Raw genomic sequence first — 20868 nt, forward strand, 5'->3', positions numbered from 1 at the left:
GAATTACCTTAAACCTGGTATACCCACAGCTACACTAACACCAGACTCACCCAATAGTATCCACACAGCAGCCACACATCTTTTTTAAAATGAACATTATGATCACGTAACTTCTCTGCTTTAAACCTTTTCAGTGACCTCCCAGTGCCATAAGATTAAAATCCTCACGTCTACAAGGACCTGTAAATCAGTGTCCCACCTATCTCCAATTTCATGTTAACCCTCTCCATTCTATGTGTACTCCAACCATTCCGACAGCTCCTTAGTATGTGCTTTATTACTTCCTGCTGCAGGACCTGAGTGGGTTTCCCCCGCTTTCTCCCTGCAATTAGCCTTCCAATCATCTTAAACATTGCTTTCTCAAAAAGGCATGGCAAGCACTGCTTACACCACTGCACTTTTTCCTTCTAACATTGCTCTCTAGGCCTTCACTAGCCCCATAAAGGCAGAGACTCTATGAATCTAGTTAACTACTGTATCCTTAGTGCTTAGCACAGTGCTTAGCAGAAACAATAGGTAACCAAGTTTGAGTGAATGAACACACTATCAACTAGTTTTCTATACCCTCTCTCTAAGAAATATTATTCAAAAATTTATATTAAACTGCTCAGCATAAGTAGCTGTCTTCTCCAACCGCCCTTTACCTTAACTGTTCAATAAAACAGTAATAATGAGTTTGAATCTGTGTTTATAAACATAAGTGTTTGAAACTAACAGGTTCAGTGTAAGGATTAAATAATTTATTTTTAAGAAAATTTCAATTTCTGTTTTGCTAAATTGGTTTTAAATTTACTTATTAATAACTTCTTCTTTAAGTTTCTCTGCAAGCAATCTCCTCTTTAGTAATGTTTGCATCTCCTCTGCTGTCATTTCTGGTTTCTCTGTCATTTCCTTAAATAAAAAGAAAAGAAAAAGAAAAAAGTTGGCTACAGTATAAGATGAGTTCATTTGTCGAAAATTCCCAACATACTGCCTTGAACAAAGAGCATTTTTAGTGAAATTTTTTTAAAAGTCACACATGGACTGAATTCCATAAATCTCTTCCTTATAAAATCTCTTCTTGGAGAAGCCTCTTAAAGGTGGTGGCTAGGATACTGATGTTGCTCTATGGTAAAATATGTCAAAAGGCTCCGGTGAAATAGACTGCTGACCCTTACGCACTCAGAATAGGGCAAGTAAAGAAATAAGGACTGTATAATGAAACTGCTATCATTTCTACCTCACAAAATCCTCATTACATAACCATCCTACTTCCTAAAAAAGAGAAGGCTCTACTCTAGCAGGGAGGTTAATATAAATGGATCTACAAGCAACGTTGATTAGTAAGGCTTTCTTCCACATTATCTGATATTGAGAATTCCACCTCTAGATTTACTAGTTTTGACAAACTAAGATCAGCCATACCTCTACCTCCCCAGCAGGTTTTCCCTTCTGTTCTGTATTTTGCATCTGCTTAGTCTTCATATCCTTTCTCATGGACATCAACTTATCTCTCTTCTGCTTGAGATAGTGCTCCCGTTGCCGCAGCTCTTCTGTTCCAAGTGTTGATAAATTCTGGGCCAAAAAAAGGAACTATTTTAAATTCAAGTTCATATAGTAAATGGCAAAGATATCTGATTGATTCAATTAGAAGTTTGAGTTCAAGATAACAAAAGTATATGACTGTTTACATTGCTTGCTCCTAGTACTTTGTCATTTTGTTCATAGTTCTTAAAAAGTAATGTTACTTACTGCTATTGGCCCTTCAGTGCTTGCATATTCAAAGCCAGGAATCTTCAGGCCTTTTTGTGGGAGGGAAGATGTTTCAGGCAACATTTCCAGCTTTCCTGCCAAAGGTTCCACTGATGAATTAGCAAAATGCACTTTCGCTTCTGGCAGTAGATAGAGACCAAGCAGAATATTATATTAAGTATTAGACTAGGTTCAGCAAAATGAGCTAGTGTTAATAACACTTGTTTTTTTCTCACACTCAATCAACACGCATTGATTCAGTACCTATACCAGGGGTGGGCAAACTTTTTGACTCGAGGGCCACAACGGGTTCTTAAACTGGACCGGAGGGCCGGAACAAAAGCATGGATGGAGTGTTTGTGTGAACTGATATAAATTCAAAGTAAACATCATTACATAAAAGGGTACGGTCTTTTTTTTCAATAGTTTTATTCATTTCAAACGGGCCGGATCCGGCCCGTGGGCCGTAGTTTGCCCATGGCTGGCCTATACTGTACCAAGCACTGGGTAAGAACAATAAACACGGTCTCTGTCCTCAAAGACGAGTTTCTTACAAACAATATTTTAATACCAAATTCCTGCTGTTTGATACTATAGCTACAAAAAGATAAAATTCTCATCTAAAAATTAGAACTCCACCATAATGTAATACAAGATTGCCACATAAGCCAAATAAACAGTACTAAAATTCCAAACTTTTACTCGTGGATAAAAACAGTTAGTGAACCTATATTTTCAGAACTGTTAATGTAAAGCTATAATTTTTTGTAGCAGAAGAGTAAATACCAATAATATCAATAAATTTTGTTTGTAATACATATTGAAGATAACTATAAACCTACCAGCACATTAACAAAATGTAAAGATTTTAAGAGAGGCAATATGGCGGCGGAATAGATGGATGTGTCCCGAGCCTTGTCCGGGTGGACAGAACGAGCAATCCTAACACTAAACTAAAGCGAATAACATCCACCCCAAATTGGCGAAGTAGACACAGCTGGTGAGACAATTCAAAGCTGGGAAGGACAGAGGACGCCTGAAGAATGGTAAAATCAGGGATCTGAGCTGTAGAGAACTGCAAGACCTCAGAGCCCAGAGGGTCAGAGGGAAACCGCCCGGGTAAATATCAAACCCATATTATCTCAATTATAAAAGTTCTTTTAAACTGAAGTGTAAAAGAACACAAGATTTGAAATCAGAAGACCAAGCAGGGTAAACCACAGCTTAACCATTTAATAGTTTAGTGATTTTGGACAAGTCACCTAATTTCCTTAAATTTCGTGTTAAAAAAAGAAGGCAATATCACAATATCTACCTGACAGAGTTATGTTTTTATTTTTTGAGAAAAGGATATTTCTTTAAAACAGAAATCCATGATAAAATGAACTGAAATGATCATTATTCAATTTCTATTTCAGAATTACTTGTTTTCATATAAAGGAAATCAGAGCATATTGAAAGTGGATTTACTACATGTTCAACAATTTCATCTGCTAACATTTCCCACACAGAATCTCAGTGATTTGCTTTCAACAACAGTTTCTGACTAAACATCTGGATAAATTAGCTACCTCTTATTTTCAAGATGTGCTTTAATTCAATTGGAAAATAATATTATCATTCCAAGTTTAGCTTCTTACTTACCACATAATTGTGGTCAAGGGTGAGAATACCAAATGTTATGTGAATACATTTTAGATGCTAGAGCTGTGGTACCAAAGGCTGGTGGCTTACTGCTCTGGGTTCCAGGTTTCACTTAGAAATTTGGGAACTATACCGCTTCTGTCAGATGGGTATTTCCTACCAGCAATCTCTTTAGCTAAATTCACAAAGAACTTTAAATACCAATGGCCATTCAACACTCCATCCCAGGGTTTTAGAAGGTTAAGTATGTCAAAGAAAGTTGCACACTCTTTACAATGTTTATGTATTCATATCATTAGAGAAAGTTTAGTGACACATCAAGCTTACCTAAGGGTGGGTGTGCGTCACGTTCACCATCCCCCTGGGAATTACTCATTTTTGCAGTTTCATCAGCATTCACCGTGGATTCTTCTGTTTTAGCCTCTGATAACTGCAGGAATTCATTATACAATTAAAAAAACATTTTAGATTAATTTTTACTAATTCACTACTCAAAAAATCCAAAGGCATTAGTTTTTTTAAAAAATTACTGTTCTGTTTTTCCAAAGTTTCTAAGATTTTCCCAGTAATTTATATCCTCCACTTTTTTATTTTATTTTTATTTTTATTTTTTTTTGAATGTGTGACTTTTTGTTTTTAATAGAAAAAATAAACAAAATCACAATGATGAAGCCCAGAGGACGGGGCCGGAATCCTCCACTTTTTTAAAATAAGTTTTTATTTATTTCAGAGAGAGGAAGAGATAGAAACATCAATGATATTTCAAAACTGAAGAAATCAAGGAGAATGGGGAAGTAAAATATTTTTCTTAATCTTTTATTCATAAAATTAAGGGGAATTTTAAAAAAGAATCCCCCAAAATATAAATGGCATTACAATGTTTTGGAGTTAATAATGTAGTCTTTCTTGGAAATTTAAAGGTAGGTTGTTGGATTAATTATAAAATTATAAAGTTAAGTATAAATGCTTAGAAATGCCAAGATAATATGAGTACTTTTAGGAATGTGTGTAGTCCCACATAAGCTTAAATTTTAACAACAAAAACTAGGTTAACAATAATAAAATACTTCTATTATATTAATATATTCTGTAGGCACCTGCTTTTTTCTCTTCCTTTCTTCCTCCTGGTCATATTCTTCTTTTGACTTTCTGAGATATATAAAATAAGGTAGAAAAGTAAATTTTCTTTTTTTGTCAAAGAAAAAATATTCAACAAACAACATGCTAACCTAAGCTTATAATATGTGCAAGGAATTTTGGAAACAAAAATGAAAATAATTAAGCTTTGCTTAAATCAGTTTACATCAACTGAGAAAGATATATGTACGCTTATACAGCATAGAGTTATTAATATAAAATACAGGCATGCCCATTTCTTCTGGAAATGTCAATGACCTCTTGATAAAGAAAGATCAACAAGTTTAAAACTCTAAACCCAAATTTGAATGGAAAATCCCATTAATATAGACTCTCTCTTTAGTTATAGCCCTCTTGATAAAATCCACTTCTCCCCTCATTCTACTCTTCCCAGTGGCACCTGAACTATCACAAAGCTTTCCTAATACCATTATGCCAAAGCCTTTACAGTTTTTATAAACTGCTGGGCCAGTCTGATTTAGGAAAATAGCCATCAACTCTCTTACGTGTTCATAACTAAGCTCTACTACTTATACAGTAGTACACACCCTTAGAAAATAACATTTAAAAGTACAATGTTGATCAGTTTTCAGACCGCCAATCAACCAACAGAGGCAACCAGGGTAAGTCAAAACTTCACCAGTCTTCTAAACCTAACACCAAACATCCTTATCTCTTCAACACTATAAACTCAAAGCATTCTCTATTATCTCAGGCTCCCCTTTGCCCCTGCCGTGGAATGTGGGCTCTGGCAGGAAAAGACTGGGTTCACTCACACACCTGCCTCCCTCCCCACAGCCACTCAAATCCTCTGAAATTAAGCAGTGAGTCTTAGAGCTCCTTACCATCACCAGCCTCTCCTCCCTTCTGCTTTAGAGTTGGGGACAAGGTGAGTAGGTGGGGGTACAACAGGATGCTAGATTTGTGGTTAGAGCCCTTCCTTTCTACAGGTGACACAGTGGATGCAGGCTTTTGCTATATATTTCTCACAGATTTAAAAATTAGGTGCTAAAATTGCCGCTCCAAACTTCCCATGGGGTCGGAGACAACAGGCCCAAGGTGGGGAAAAATGCCCCTTTAGTGAACTGCACACTCTGTGTCCAGCATTTGGTTGAGAATCATGTAACTTGGGCAAGGAAGAGAGGGGAAAGACAGTCATCTGGATAGGCACCTCCCACTGTCCTCTTCCCCTTGCAAGTTACCTGCCACTCATTCAGCTATTTGGTCTCTGGAGTCTGGATGTCCAGCCTCCTACTGTGAGACACATGACTGAGCCACCTCTGATACTAAGATCCAAAAGGCATGGAGTTTCCTGGTCAGCTCAGGCCACTACACCCCTTTCCAGGCATGGACCTACTGCATCTTGTTCCAATTTAGCCTCCTATTCCCACCATGGACGTAGAAGACACTCCCATTTGTGTTGATCTGGTATGAATCATCTGAAAATAATTTTTTCTGTCCATTAAGATATGTAATATATACATAATTATAAAAAAATAAAATGACAAGTCATTTTCATGGTCTTCAGTAGAAAATTTAGATATTTTACTAGTTCATAATATTTTGGGGGTGAAAAGCACATATACAAGTCATATTACAAAATTCTAGTGATTCACTCAAAAAATAATTAAAGAAGGATACCTAAGAACTTCCCTCAGGATTTTCATCTCTTCCTGTTCAAGATCACTGACCACATCAGAACCATCTGTTAAGCAGTCAGGTAATACACCTGTTCAAAACCAGACCACATGGAAGAACATCAACTCAACTGAAAACATTTATTTCTCACTATCCTAGTTCATCAAGAAGTACAAATAATTTATTAATATCTGTCACTTTTAAAAAGGTTCTAAACTATTATCTTTTTAACTATGGTCTTTTTAACTTTTTCTCCTTTCAGGTAATCAGCAGTTCCCAACCACCCCCCCCCCCCAAAAAAAAAACAAAAAAACAAAAAACACCACACAATTTTACCTAGAAATGTCTCTCATTTGTATTGCTTATTAAAAGTAATAATTATTATATATGGTAGTAAAAATTAATTTAAGCTATTTTCTTTTATAATCACAACTAGCAGAGGGTATAGCATTGAACTCAGTAGGTTCCTCCTAATGAAACTATGCTCTCAAAAGTATCCCTCAAAAGGGGAAAGAGTTTACAAATAAACTATAAAGTACTTTGTTAATTAAAATAGCATGTTAATACTCTTCAATCATATTACAACAAATGCTACTGAAAGGGGCCCTGCTTACTACATGCAAAAAAAGCCTGGTGCTAAGCACTTAGGGGTAATATAAAGATGAATAAAACAATCTCTGCCCTTGAAGCTTCTATGCAAATATTGGGCTAATAACTATAAACCAGGGTAGTACCAACTGCAGCCCAAGGCAAAAAATAATTTATAGCAAGTAATTTTAAGTATTGATTTAATTTACTTTATTACCTATATCTTCTTAATAAGCAGGTAGGCTGGTAATAAGTGTTCTGTTCATATCTATAATTACATTCTCATAACATTAGCAGCATGTCTCAAATTTTTACTTTCTATTTTTCTGTCCACATATGACAATGGGCTTTTGGATCTAATCTAAATTAAAGTAGCTTTATTATTCTAATCCCCTTGTTGTTTAAGTGCATTTTTAATTAAACTTTTTATTTTGAGATAATTACAGTTTCACACATGGTTGCAAGAAATAATACAAAGTGATGCTATGTACTCTTTACCCAGTTTCTCCCAATGGTAACATCTTGCAAAACTACAGAACAGTATCACAATCAGAAAACTAACATCTATATAATCCATTAATCTTAAGTGCATTTTTGCTAAATCAAAAGATATACAATTAGTATTCTCCTAATACACTTTGTAAGGAAAATAAAAAGAACAAAGGAAAGAATAATGTAGCAGTATGCAATTCTTCAAAACCATCAAAATAATGCTCTGATTTGCATTTCCCCAAAATTCTTTGAAAAGCTACGACAAAGAATCCAGAGAGCTTTTGGATTTTTCTCACCACAAATACAATTTTCAAATGGTCTACAGATTTGAATAAAATCAACATTGCTCTAAGGTCCTCAATCCTGGATCTAAGTTATTAAAACTCTGCAGCATACCAAAAAAATATATTCTTTGCTGATCTGACAAAAAAAAGAGGTATAATTTTGATTCATTCACATGGATGGCTATTATTCTGTTGGCTGTTGTCATGTTTTTATTTGTCAATCTAAGAGAAAAGAGGTCAGTGCCCCTGACTAAATAGTCAGGTATTGCATGTTTTTTCAATTCTTGCGGCACACCAGTTGAAAATCACTGTCCTAAGGGATTGAGTCTCTACTCACATGAGACAAATGAGAGGAGAATCCACAAGGGCCCTGCAACATTCTATTGTTTTCCCTGCAACAAGAGAAACTCTATGGTTGCATGTTCCAGACCCTTAGAAGCATATAGTATAACTGACCTATAGCTCTCATACCTTTGAGAAACAATCAAAGAAAAGGTACTGCTGCCAACCCATTAAAAAGTACACAGACATGGTAAAGAATATCAGTGGCAATCTACTGAGCAAAGGAACACATAGGTTATTAAGGTCAGGTTATGCCCTACAACAGTAGTCCTCAGGGTGGTCCCAAGACCAGGAGCTTTAACATCATCTGGGAACTTGTTAAAAATGCAAAGTTTTAGGCCCTACTCCAGACTTACTGAATCAGAAACTGAGGGACATATGTATTTCTACAAGCTCTCCAATGGCTTCCAATGCTTTAAGCCCACAAGTGCCCCGACCAGGGTTGGGGATTGAGCCTGCAACCAAGGTATGCACCCTTGATCAGAATTGAACCTGGGACCCTTCAGTCCTCCGTCCAACATCCTATCCACTGAGCCCAACCAGCTAGGGTTAGAAACCAGTTTCTACATTGGTTTCCTAATGTCCTAACAATGATAAACCAGAGGAAGGGTAGTCACATTCTCTCATCTGTAACTACAACTGTGATCACTCAAAAATACTGAATTTCATAAAATCTTTAGCTGGACAGAAAAATCAAGCTCTCTGAAACCTAAATCATCCTTCCATCAAATTCTGGTCTGCATTTGAAATGTAAAACATGCACTGATCAGGAAGTCTACACTCTTGAATCTCTTAAGTCGGCCATAGACTTTCAAACTTGGAATAAATATAAATATAAACGCAGCTACATTTAAGACTTGGAATAAATATAAAGGCAGCTACATGTTAGAATCAGCATAGTCAAAATTGCAAAAAAAAATGCATTTAGCACTTAGATTTCTAAAGTCAACATTTTACCATTTCTCTCTTGAATTATTCGAATGGCTTGCAGCTGCATTTCAATGTTTTTCTGGACCATCATTGCTTTAAAGATAGTAAAATCTTCTGCGGCCAACACGGGTTGCAAAATGGCCTGTGGAAAGAAATCTGTAAGTTAAATTCACATTTTAAAACTACATGCATTTATTTATTGCACTTCTTAGACAATGCATTTTCATCAACATTGAGGCAAGACCTACCTACACAAAGATTACAACTCGCTAAAGGCTCAGATGATGTTAGCATTTTTTAGCAATAAAGTATTTATTAATTAAAGTATGTACATTTTTTTTTACACATAAAAACAGCATCTGAATTTGTTTTTCTGCCTAAATAACCTATTTGGTTATATTCTGTCACTTGAAATGTACTGTTTAATGATAAATCGTTAACTATAATATGATCCCTTAATTAATAAAAAATACTCATTTAAATAAAAGTAAATCCCAAAAAATGGAATCTGACAAGTAAGTGTAATATGTTATTAGTAATGTGAGAATGCAATTGTAATTGTCCTATATGTAGAAAGTGTCATGAAAGAGGTAGAATTAGAAATTAAGATGTAAAATCCTTTTCTGGCTAAAACTGAAGTATAACAAATCAGAAGAAAATAAATAAAGATGTCTACCCCACAATACCCAAATTAACATTTCCTTAACTACAGAAAACTACCGTTATATCAAAGAACAAAACAATTCCCAAGCTAACCAATAAGAAGTAGAATAAAATTTTAAATGTGTAAAAAACAAACGAAAACACTCAGATGTGATCCATCTTACTAAAATCTTATTTCGAGTTTTATATGATACTGTGGAAAAGCTAATCACACAAAATTGTGGAGAGGCAATGAAGGGTGTGCTATTATTGTTCACCAGCAAGGTCAGACACCTTAACAAAAGCGCCATAAAAGAGCTCTAAACAAAGAGGAAGGAGCCCTTCCCACAACAATCAGCTCACATCCTAGACTCCCCCAGTATAGCAAAATAAAGTGCAAACGTAGCTCTCTGTGACAATTATAGAGTCAACTATAGGAAAAAATGTTTCTTTTCCCTTAAATTAAATAACACTATTCGAAAGGCTCAGGGCAGAGATGGCAAATAGGCTTCATCTGTGTTTGAAAGTTGCAGCCCAGAGCTCAGTAACTGTGGGCAGCCTCTGATAGATTAGTGATGTCTACCAGGGCCTCTTTATGGCATTATGGCACTACGTAACTTTGTCCTGGGGCTTCCTCACTTCTTATTAGTAACATCAGATACTTTAACTTCATCACTAACAAACACTTGCAGGGCACCGCTACTGAGGGCAATGTGTCAACTAGAGCTTCTTTTAGCAAGTCAGTTTGAGTTGATACTTAAAAGCATAATGCATGGCTTCTCAAAGTGTGTTTTAAGAATACAGGAAGGAGGGGTTAAGTGCATATTCCTAAACCCTCCCCTAAACATAATGAATCTAAATTTCTGTAGGATGGGTGCCCATGTATCTCCCCAGATAATTCTTATAATATTAAAGTCTGAGAGCTACTGGTATGCCGGGGTCCAGCCCCAGCGGGTCCAGGGGTCCCCAAAGGTGTAGACGGAGTCGGCGAAGAAGGAATGACACGGAGATAGCGTTCAGTTGATCAGCAGCCTATCCAGGATCTCTAGCCAGGATCTCCAGCCAAGTTCTGGTCTGGATCTCCAGCGAAGTTCTGGTTAGGATCTCCAGTCAGGTTCTGTAGCCATGTTCCCTCGCTAGGTTCTCCAGCCAGGTTCTGTCTGAGATCTCCAGCCAGGTTCGGTCACCAGGTTCTAGTCAGGTTCTCTTGCCATATTTCTGTAGTCAGGTTCAGTCCAGGATCTTTTGCCATGTTCTCTCGCTAGGTTCTGTCTCTAGGTTCTGAGGCCAGTTTCTGTCCAGGATCTTTTGCCATGTTCTCTCCAGCGAAGTTCTTCTGTCTGTAGGTTCTGTGTAGGTTCTGTCTTCTTGGCTCTCTTCTAAGTTCTGTCTCTCTCTGTCTTGTTACATCTGTATTTATACCAGTTGATTCAATCCTATCAATCTCTATTACAAAGGTTAGGGCGTTTCTTATCTCCATTCCAGGGAGTAAAGATTATGTAGCTTAAGCATGATTGTTCGTAGTTAAAGTGATTAATTACCCGCCTGGCACTTAGTTGAGGGGTTTTATCCCCTCCCTGACTTCAGGGAAAAATCCCTACCTGGGGAAACAACCTTTCTCGGAGAGGTGACCTTGGTTAAAACACACAGCGCTAAGGGGAGCAAACATATTAAGAACAGTAGGCCATATATGCCAGGTCCCTTGAAACAGCAAGGATGGACCGGCTTCCGGCACTGGTACATTGGTGAAAAAATGAGGCCTTGACATCAAAAGCCTCTACTATCAGATCAATTTTAGGTAAACTTAAAACTGCTCTAAGAAAGTCTATTAATTTTTTAAAGTCTTACACAAAATATTGTTAATTATCCTGTGTGTATTTTTAGGAAAAGAAAGTTACACCACATATGTAATCTTTTCAATGACCCAAGTTATTGAGGGAGAAGCATAATTTTCCCAAATTACTAGTATTATAAATATTAATGTAATAATAGTATATTAATATATTAGTGTAATAATAGTATATTAATAATAATATAATATAGCATTAATGTCTTTCTTATAAATGTCAAGAAAATCAGGTGAATAAACAAAAACGAAAGCAAAAAATAGTTTGCCTCTTGCCATATAGAAGTCCCTGGTTTGGGCAATACATTGACATCAATTCTCACCAAAAAAAAATCACAAGCAATGAAGGAAGCCACTTTTGCCTATTTCAATTGGAAAATAGCACATAATTAGTAATATTACTGAAGACAAGTGAAATAATATCTCTGTATTTATTACACTGCCATAATTTTCTAAACTATTTAGAAAGATAATCTAAGTCATAAGCATTTTTATTATAGAAACCACACATATATAACAGAAAAACATGCTCTTAAAAAGTCTTTCTTTTTTTTTAACTAGAGTTCTTCATTTCATTAGGGTCATTAGTCCCCTTACCACTCCTGCTGACTTTAATACACAGAGTATTCCAGGACTAGTGGTTTAGGTCTAATGATAACCAAACCAGGTAAAAAGAATCTTTCAAGTTGGCTTTAGCAATACAATACAATGGGAACTGGCAACTGATTTTAAAATCAAAATAAAATTAAGCAAACCAAAACAAAATAAAAATTACCTCCTAAAATTATCCAGGGCAAGCAATTGGTTTCTTGAATTCATTCTTAGGCACCCCATTAACATAATGGAATTACCTTCTTATCTTATGTATGAAGATTATATGATTGCCCTGGCTGAGTAGCTCAGTTGATTAGAGCATCCTCCCGATACATTAAGGTTGCAGGTTTGATATCAGATCAGGGCAAGAATCAACCAATGACTGCACAAATAGAACAACAAATCCATGTTTCTCTTTCTCTCTCTCTCCCTCCCTCCCTCTCTCTCTACAATAAATAATTTTTTTTAAAAGATTATATGATTGCTGCAAAGCAATATGTAACATACTTTGAGCTATTTTTCTGATAACAGTGACAGACTTAGCTGATTCAATCATGTTGATATTCAGTATCTGGTGCTAAGAGTTTGCCCCAAAAGAGAATAAAGCTAACTAGTCCACATGGGGATTGAACCCATGACCCTGGCCTGATTAACACAGTGCTAATCAACCACCAAAATAGCCACAGATAATTAAGAGGCGCTTCCATATACACCACCTTATATATGTCAGGTATTGAGCTAAATGCTTTATGAACATTGCCTCTGAAATTTCACAAAAATCTTTCAAAGTAGATATTATCCATATTTTATGGGTATGGAAATTTATAATCAGATTGGATAAGAAAGGAAAACTAAAACAACTTTTGTCTGAGGTCTTAGAGCTACTAAATGAAAAATTTATGACTCAAATCAAGTTCTGTCTGTGTCAAAAGGCTTGAGTCCTTGTACCAATCAAATCCAGATAAATCAAAAGGTGTAGTATAATAGAACAAATGAGAAAGATGTGTTACTCTTGATCTAAAGCAATATTTTAAAATTCTAGACACCTTCATTCAAATAATTTAAACTTACCCTGATAACAAAAACAAAAGATGGATGTGTCTAATATTACTGTGAACATCTTTATTCAAGAAATATTCCAGAAAAATAAGGAAAATAAAAACAAATACCAATGTCTTAAAAATAAATTTAAATACTACTTAATAAGTTTCAAATTCTTCCTATTTCACAAAAAGAAGAAAATACTGTCTATTATTATTCCTTAAACTAAAACTATAGTGCATATAGAACAAAAGCTACTGCTGAACTGTAAAACAACTTTTGTTTTTTATAATTATTCATCAACAAAATCATGTTTGCTTAATTAGTGTTGTTATATCAATAGCATTTAATATTTCTTTAAATGTCATGTGATATTGAAGATTTTCTATCTCTAGAATCAGTGGTGATCATTCAATGAGCAAAAGTTGTGCAAAAGAAAACTGAAGCAGGACGTGCTAAACAGTAGTTAAAACAAGCTCTTCTAAGCCACAATAAAGAGATAATTTAAGTTAACAATAATTTATTAAGAACTACCTATTAGGAATTAAGTTCTCATATCTGTGATAGATGCTGGGAATGCAAAGATACTTTAAACAGCTCAAAGGACTTACAATCTAGTAAAGCAAACAGAGTTGTACGAAACTATAAATAAAGACAGAATACCAAAAAATGTAAGTGCCCAGTGAGGCACAATGAGTGTTAGTCAGACTAGAAGGTTCAGGAAACCTGCCTTAAAAGAAGAAAATTTAAGCCAGGCCCTGATGAGGAGGATTTTTCTGGGTAAGGAAAGGATGGTGGGGTGGGGAGGTGGGAGCCAAATATTCCAAATAAAGGAATAGCATAAGCAAAGTCACTTACAAGCACAAGTGGCCTGAAATGACTGTAGTACATAATGTATTGGAGAACTATAGCAGGAGAAGAAGGCTAAAAATATAATTTGGGGTCACATCCTAGAGAATCCTAATTACCATCTCACTAAGGAATTATCATTTGGTAGATGCTGGGAAGCTAAAGCAACTCTCTCAGAAGAAGGCTATTTGGTAAGAGTAATATACCCCTATCCTCAGCCTCTGAGCAAGAGGCTCTCAGGTGGGGCCTGGGCTGGTAACCTGCTTCAACTACCTACTTAGCTGTGGACTTTGCACTAGTTGTTTAATATATTTGTGCATTCGTTTTCTCAGTTCTAAATGGAAGTAAAATATCTTAAGGGATATCAGGAAAATTAAATAAAATAATACATGTCAAGTGCCTAAAACAAGCAACAAACATCAGCCCTCAATAAATATCAGTTACAAATTCACATGATACCTACTTCAGCCCAGCACTGCAGAACTAATAAGATAATAAAAGTAGTTCCAAAAGAAGGAAGCCCCAGGAACTGTGTTCTGTGGATTCACTAGATTAAAAAGGGAGCAACTACGAAACTATCAGTGATCTATTTTATTCTAAATTCAGAAAGTTCTTTTTTAATTGCATCAGTTCATTAATGCCTCAAATTATCATTTCTCAAGATATTTATAAAAAAGAACTCATATGTGATGACTTACTACAATATCAAAGAATAATATTTGACAACCAAACATGGCAAATTTAAGTGAAGCCCTTTTTTGGGTCATTTTTGTCAAAACTATAAGTTATGGAATAACATGAAAGCAAAAACCTGTGATGTCCGGGTCTTTGCAAGAGGAGAAGTGCATGCTTCTTGAAATTGATCTTCATTAATTCCAATTTCTTTGAGATAACCTTCTAACAGCTTTTCAACCTAAAAAGAGGAAGTTTAACTTTTGTAATTTACATAGAAAAATTCAAAATGACAGTTTTCATGTTAAGTATGAGTTTAAGAGTATAATCAAATGTTTGTTTGCAATTATTAATCTACATAAAATTATACTACATGAGAGTGGCAATGTGTTTTTTTTTGTTGTTTTTTTAAATATATTTTATTGATTTTTTACAGAGAGGAAGGGAGAGAGATAGAGAGTTAGAAACATTGATGAGAGAGAAACATCGATCAGCTGCCTCCAGCACATCTCCTACTGGGGATGTGCCCGCAATCCCAGGTACATGCCCTTGACCGGAATCGAACCTGGGACCTTTCAGTCCGCAGGCCGACGCTCTATCCACTGAGCCAAACCGGTTTTGGCGAGAGTGGCAATGTTTCATTGAAAAAACAAACAATAAGAAATTAAAAAATTTTCACAGAGTATCTAATGAAATTTTATTTCTTCTACTGAAAATAACTGAAGTCAAGATTATGAAGTTTGATGAGGTACAACTCTTCTCCTACCCAGAGGAGTCATTTTTAAAAATCATAGGACAACTGACTAAGTTAATAACACTTCCCAGGATGCATCAGCTCGTTAAAATTTAAAGATTAGATGCAAGGTTCCTTTACATAGTCATCCTAAACCATTCCTTAGATTATAGAGTAGAAGAGATCTGAAGTCATAAGGATGAGAGGCTGAAAGAACCCTTGGAGCCTGATGCAACTAGTAGTACTATTAGGATAGATTGAATTTTTTTTTTAAATATATTTTATTGATTTTTTACAGAGTGGAAGGGAGAGGGATAGAGAGTTAGAAACATCGATGAGAGAGAAACATCGATCAGCTGCCTCCTGCACACCTCCCACTGGGGTTGTGCCCGCAACCAAGGTACATGCCCTTGACTGGAATCGAACCCGGGACCCTTCAGTCCACAGGCTGATACTCTATCCACTGAACCAAACCGGTTAGGGCTGAATTTTTTAAAGAATTAGGATGGACAATTCCGTATTTTAACTTATTTTTTAAGTTTATTTAGTTATTCATATTGTATTTATTTTTTTCAATCCTCACCTCAGGATATTTTTCCATTGATTTTTAGGGTGAGTGGAAAGGAGGGGGAGAGACAGAGAGAAAAAAATATCTATGTGAGAGAGACACATTGATTGGTTGCCTCCGAGATAACATGCCTTTGACAAGAATCGAACCCAAGACCATATAGCTGACACTCTATCCTCTGAGACAAACCAGCCAGGGCACCATTTTTTAATTTAGAAGAGCTAAAATTAATATTAATCTAATTACCTTTAAAAATCAGTAAAAAATATAAATAAAAGTACTTACTAGTTCTTTGTATTCCTGATGAATCTCTGTATAGGTCAATTTGCTTTCTTCTTCATCATCAAAAACTAAATTGAAGATAAAATATTGCATAAAAATAAATGATATCATTAATGCTACTATAAAAGTCTACTCCTTCTATCTTACAAATAGATACTTGTATATGTACTTACAAGTATATACTTATACATACACTAGAGGCCTGGTACACTGGGGAAAGGGGGTCCCTCAGCCCAGCCTGTGCCCTCTCGCAGTCTGGGACCTCTCAGGGGGTGACCACCTGCTGGCTTAGGCACGATTCCCGGGGGATTGGGCCTAAGATGGCAATCAGACATCCCGCTGACAGCCCGGCAGACTTGGGGGGATGTCCACTTGCCAGTGGGCAGCAGACCTAAGTTGCAGTCAGACATCCTTAGCGCTGCTGAGGAGGCAGGAGAGGCTCCCACCACCACTGCTGTACTGGCAGCCATCAGCCTGGCTTGTGGCTGAGCAGAGCTCCTCCCATGTGAGAGCGCCCTGACCACCAGAGGGCAGCTCCTGCATTGAACGTCTGCTCCCTGGTGGTCAGTGTGTGTCATAGTGACCAGTCATTCCCAGTCCTTCTGCTGTTAGGCTCAGTTTGCATATTACCCTTTTACTATATAGGATAGGGGCCTGGTGCATGGGTGGGGGTCGGCTGGTTTGCCCTGAAGGGTGTGCCGGATCAGGGTGGGGGTCCCGCTTGGGTGCCTGGCCAGCCTGGATGAGGGGATGATGGCTGTTTGCAGCTGGTCACACACCCTTAAGAGTGGGGGTCCCCACTGGGGTGCCTGGCCAGTCTGGGTGAGGGGCTGAAGGCTGTTTTCAGGCTGGCGGGTGACTGAAGCTCCCAACCACTCCTTTCTTTCAATTTTTTTTTTTTTATGCTGGGATTTATTTACCTTCTATGGCTGTCACTGGAGCTGAGAGCCGGCTTTAGCTCTGAGGCTCAGCTCCAGCTCTGAGACCTCAGCTGCTGAAAGCAGGTATCTGGGCTTTGTTTAGCTTCTATAATTGAAACACTGTTGCAACTCCAGCTCTGAGGCCCGGCTGGCTGAAAGCAGGTTTCTGGGGTTTTAGCTTCTATAATTGCAACACAGTTGCTTAGAGTGCAATTCAGAGCTGGGCGGCAGCAGGCGGGGAACCTTGGCTTCCTCCATCGCTGGAGCAAGCAAGCCTCCTGTTCGCTTCAGCTGCCTGGCTGCCGGCCGCCATCTTGGTTAGCAGTTAATTTGCATATCGCCCTGATTAGCCAATGGGAAGCGTGTCAGAGGTATGGTTAATTACCATGTTTGTCTATTATTAGATAGGATCCTAGAAGCCCGATGCATGAAATTTGTGCAAGGGCCTTGTCACCCACTGCCGCTGCGGCCGGGGGCCTCTGCTGCTTCTGCCTCAGCCCCCGCCTGCTGCAGCTTTGTCCAGAAGGAAGGATGTCCAGTCTAATTAACACATTATGCTTTTATTATTATAGATACCATACAGGGATGGGCAAAAGTAGGTTTACAGTTGTGAGTATGTGAAACAGAGTTTATTACTATATTATTATTTATTATTGTATTATTTTCCATATGAACTGTAAACCTACATTTGTTTGACCACCCCTGTATGTATCTGTCAGTCCTAGATCTTTTTACCTTTACCTGGCCTCCCTGGTCCCAACTTCTTCAAGTCATTATATATACACTAGAGGCCTGGTACACAAAATTAGTGCACAGGTAGGGTCCCTAGGCCTGACTGGCAATCGGAGCCAATCAGGTTCCCCGCCTCCCCACCTCCTCCTTCCCTCACTCCCTCAGGGCCACCTCAGTGACCCGCCGTCACCACTGGTCGCCCGCCAAGGTCCCCACTTCCTCCTAGTGGTCAGCACAGGTCATAGCGAGCAATCGAACTCCAGGTCTCCCAGTCAAACTTCCCCAGGGACACTTTGCATATTAGTCTTTTATATAGAGAGATTATATATATAGATAGTGCTAACTGTAAACAAGTTATTTTTCTTACTTAAAATCTAATTCATATGTAAGACGAACACTAATTTGCTACTTTTCAATCAATAATATAAGGCAACAATTCCTTTATAAATTTTTAATGGAATATTATTAACAATTTTTAAACAATAATTCCTTTCACAACGGGCTCCATATTTTACAGTACTGGACCTTTGCTGATTAAAATTTTACTGAAAAGTTACTAGACCATTTTTGTTATCTATAAATCAATAATGAAGTTAAATAGAACCAAAACAAATTGCTTAACTGAATGATCATATGTGTGAAACAATGTAAATTAGAAAGACATATTTTCCCTCAAAAAGCTAACAATCTAATTAGGGAATCAGGGCAAATTCAAGAATTGTAAACAATAAACTTATTTACACATACTCACCCCATCTTTCAAAAATACAAAACTAACTTCTGTAATTTTTTATTTAAGACTCTTGAATGATTGCTCTTTGCTTAGAGAATAAGTACAAAATCCTTAGAAGGCCAGACCAACCCCTCCAAGATTGGATCCCAAGCCTCATCTCCTACCACTCCAACACTCAATCTTTGCACTCTTAATAATACAATTACTTGGAATACCACCAAATACAGTGCTTCGAATCTAATGCTTTTACTCAAGCCAGTCCTAGATCTTTTTGCCTTTACCTGGCCTCCCTGGTCCCAACTTCTTCAAGTCATTATAAGTGGCACACACTTCATGACCTGCTACCCACTCCTAGCTCCTAGGCTGGTTAGATACCTTCCTCTGAACCCTTATAATACAGCACCATATCCCTACCTTTATTATAACACCTGTCATTTTGTATTAAAATCCCATTTACTTGCCTGTCTTCCCCACTTCTCAAGCATAATAACTGTGTCTTATTCATCTTTCTATCCCAGCTTCTGGCCCAAGGACACTCAATAAATGTTCGTCGAAATAAATGCTGATATCACAAAGTTGTACAAAACTAATCTTTAAAACATCTGATGTGGAGAATAGCACACTGACAACCCAAAGTCAGTGAACTATAATGATTATTTCAAGGGTCACTGGGATGTTAATTCTGAAGCCAAATTACTGCATTCCCTGTTTATAAAACTGAGGATTACTGTTTCCCTGTAAGATCACACAATCGGGTGCATTATTACTGAGATACAGCCACTTTAGATTTTGGGAGATAAAAAGAACAACAATGCTGGAATTTTTTTTCCATTTCAGCACTTGGTCTCAGTGGGGTAAATGGAATCAAAAGGTGACAAAATTTCCTTTATCTCCTAAACGAGGTCAGAATTCCACAGGCTTTATCAGTTTCAACAGCATTTTAAATTCTTTAAAAGAGCACAAATGCAAGTTATTTTTCATTTCTTTAAAAAATTACCTGTAAAAACAATATGTAATAAATGCTATTTGAATTTTTATTATGGTGATGAAAAGATTCAGTGGTCAAATTAAACTTCCTCTCCACCTCATTCATGGAATCTTAGGCTTGAAAGGACTCTTCAAAGGGCACCCAGGATAACCAACCATTTGGTAGTTGAAATCTCCCTCTGGAACCTCTCCATCAAGTTGCTGTCAGATCCATTCAAACACTAGTGCCTGGGGAGCTCATCACCTTCTGAGGAAGGCAAACTTACCTGGGATGCATTGCCTTATGAAGCACTTCCCTCGTAGAAATGTGTTTCCCTGTAGCTTGTACCCACTGAGCCTAGCTCTAACCCACTGAACCTCACAAAACAAGTCTCATCCCTCCAACATAAGACAAAAGTTCAAATGACTAATGGATTACTACCATCGAAGTCTTTCCCAGCTAAACAACCAGGATAACAGTCGGGCATTCATCTGTATGACAGGTTTCTGGTTCCTAATGGGCTCCAATTCGTCTCCAAGGACTGAACGCAGAACTCCAAGTGGGAACTGATCAGAACCTGGGGGTGACCTGCCCTCAAAGGGAATGGTATGCCACGTTTACGTACCTCATTGGTTTGAAACCCCCACCACCGCCACCCCTTTTTGGTATAGCCGCGAGCCAGAGCTCAATACAGTAAAGGGAATACAGGCCACCAGAATCACCGGTTCTGCGCCTGCAGTATTCACATGCCCCTCTTTGCGGTCAACTGTGGGGATCAGACTGAGCTCAGAGGCAAACTGACGCCTCTTCCCCCGCCACCGCCCCCCCGCGCCCCAAGCCCCTGGGGAAGTGGCGGAAGAAGCCTCTCCCTCCCCCCCAAGCAGTGCATCTACCCAGACCAGAAACGTGCAGGATGCGGGGAGAGACCAAACCCGGGCTTAAAGTCTAATGCGTGTTCTTGGGCCCAGTGGGAGGAGAGTCTCGGTCCCAATTTCAGTTCTGTCAAAGACAACACTGGCGTAGTGACAGCGAAACCGCCTACAAGCCCAGCTCTCAACCTGGTTTGGAGACCGGGGAGATGGAGATGGTTTGTGGGGACCACCTCCCTGTCGACTGCTGGTGCGAGAGCGGCAAGAACGGATGGTCAGTTCGGGCTCGAGTGTTTTACCTTCACATTTCTGCTCCACAAAATCCAAGATGGGGATGGACCAGTCCGGGCCTCGCAGGAATCCCGCGATGCTCTCCACCACCCATTCTACCTCGTCCTCTTCCTCCGCAGCCATCCCGCCGGGCGGAGCGCCGCGGGACCTTCGGCCAGACCCCCGGCGCCAGCTGAGGCCCTTCGACCGCAGGGAGCTGAGAGCAGATGGGTGAAGAATTGCCCCCGCAGTGGCCTTGGCACCTGGTTGATAGCGACGAACTAGTTAACGTAAAATGGTCGCTATGGCAACGCCAGCGCTCCCCGCAGCGGTCCGGAAGTGAAGCCAGCTTCGCGGGGAGCCT

The 20868-nt window shown here is 38.2% G+C and overlaps 1 protein-coding gene across 1 annotated transcript; it reads right to left on the reverse strand.

The window, feature by feature from the left end:
* Nucleotides 1-718: 718 nt before the first annotated feature.
* Nucleotides 719-20866, reverse strand: CFAP36 (cilia and flagella associated protein 36). Its single transcript, XM_059659788.1, has 10 exons — nt 20534-20866; nt 16017-16081; nt 14570-14671; nt 8814-8928; nt 6154-6241; nt 4473-4524; nt 3703-3805; nt 1732-1871; nt 1405-1554; nt 719-891 (listed from the first exon to the last, which is right to left on the reverse strand). Exons 1-10 carry the CDS (start codon nt 20646-20648, stop codon nt 790-792), a joined length of 1032 nt encoding a protein of 343 aa, XP_059515771.1. The 5' UTR covers nt 20649-20866; the 3' UTR covers nt 719-789.
* Between the last annotated feature and the right edge of the window lie 2 nt (nt 20867-20868).

This window comes from Myotis daubentonii, chromosome 12, assembly GCF_963259705.1.
Source record: "Myotis daubentonii chromosome 12, mMyoDau2.1, whole genome shotgun sequence".
NCBI lineage: Eukaryota > Metazoa > Chordata > Mammalia > Chiroptera > Vespertilionidae > Myotis > Myotis daubentonii.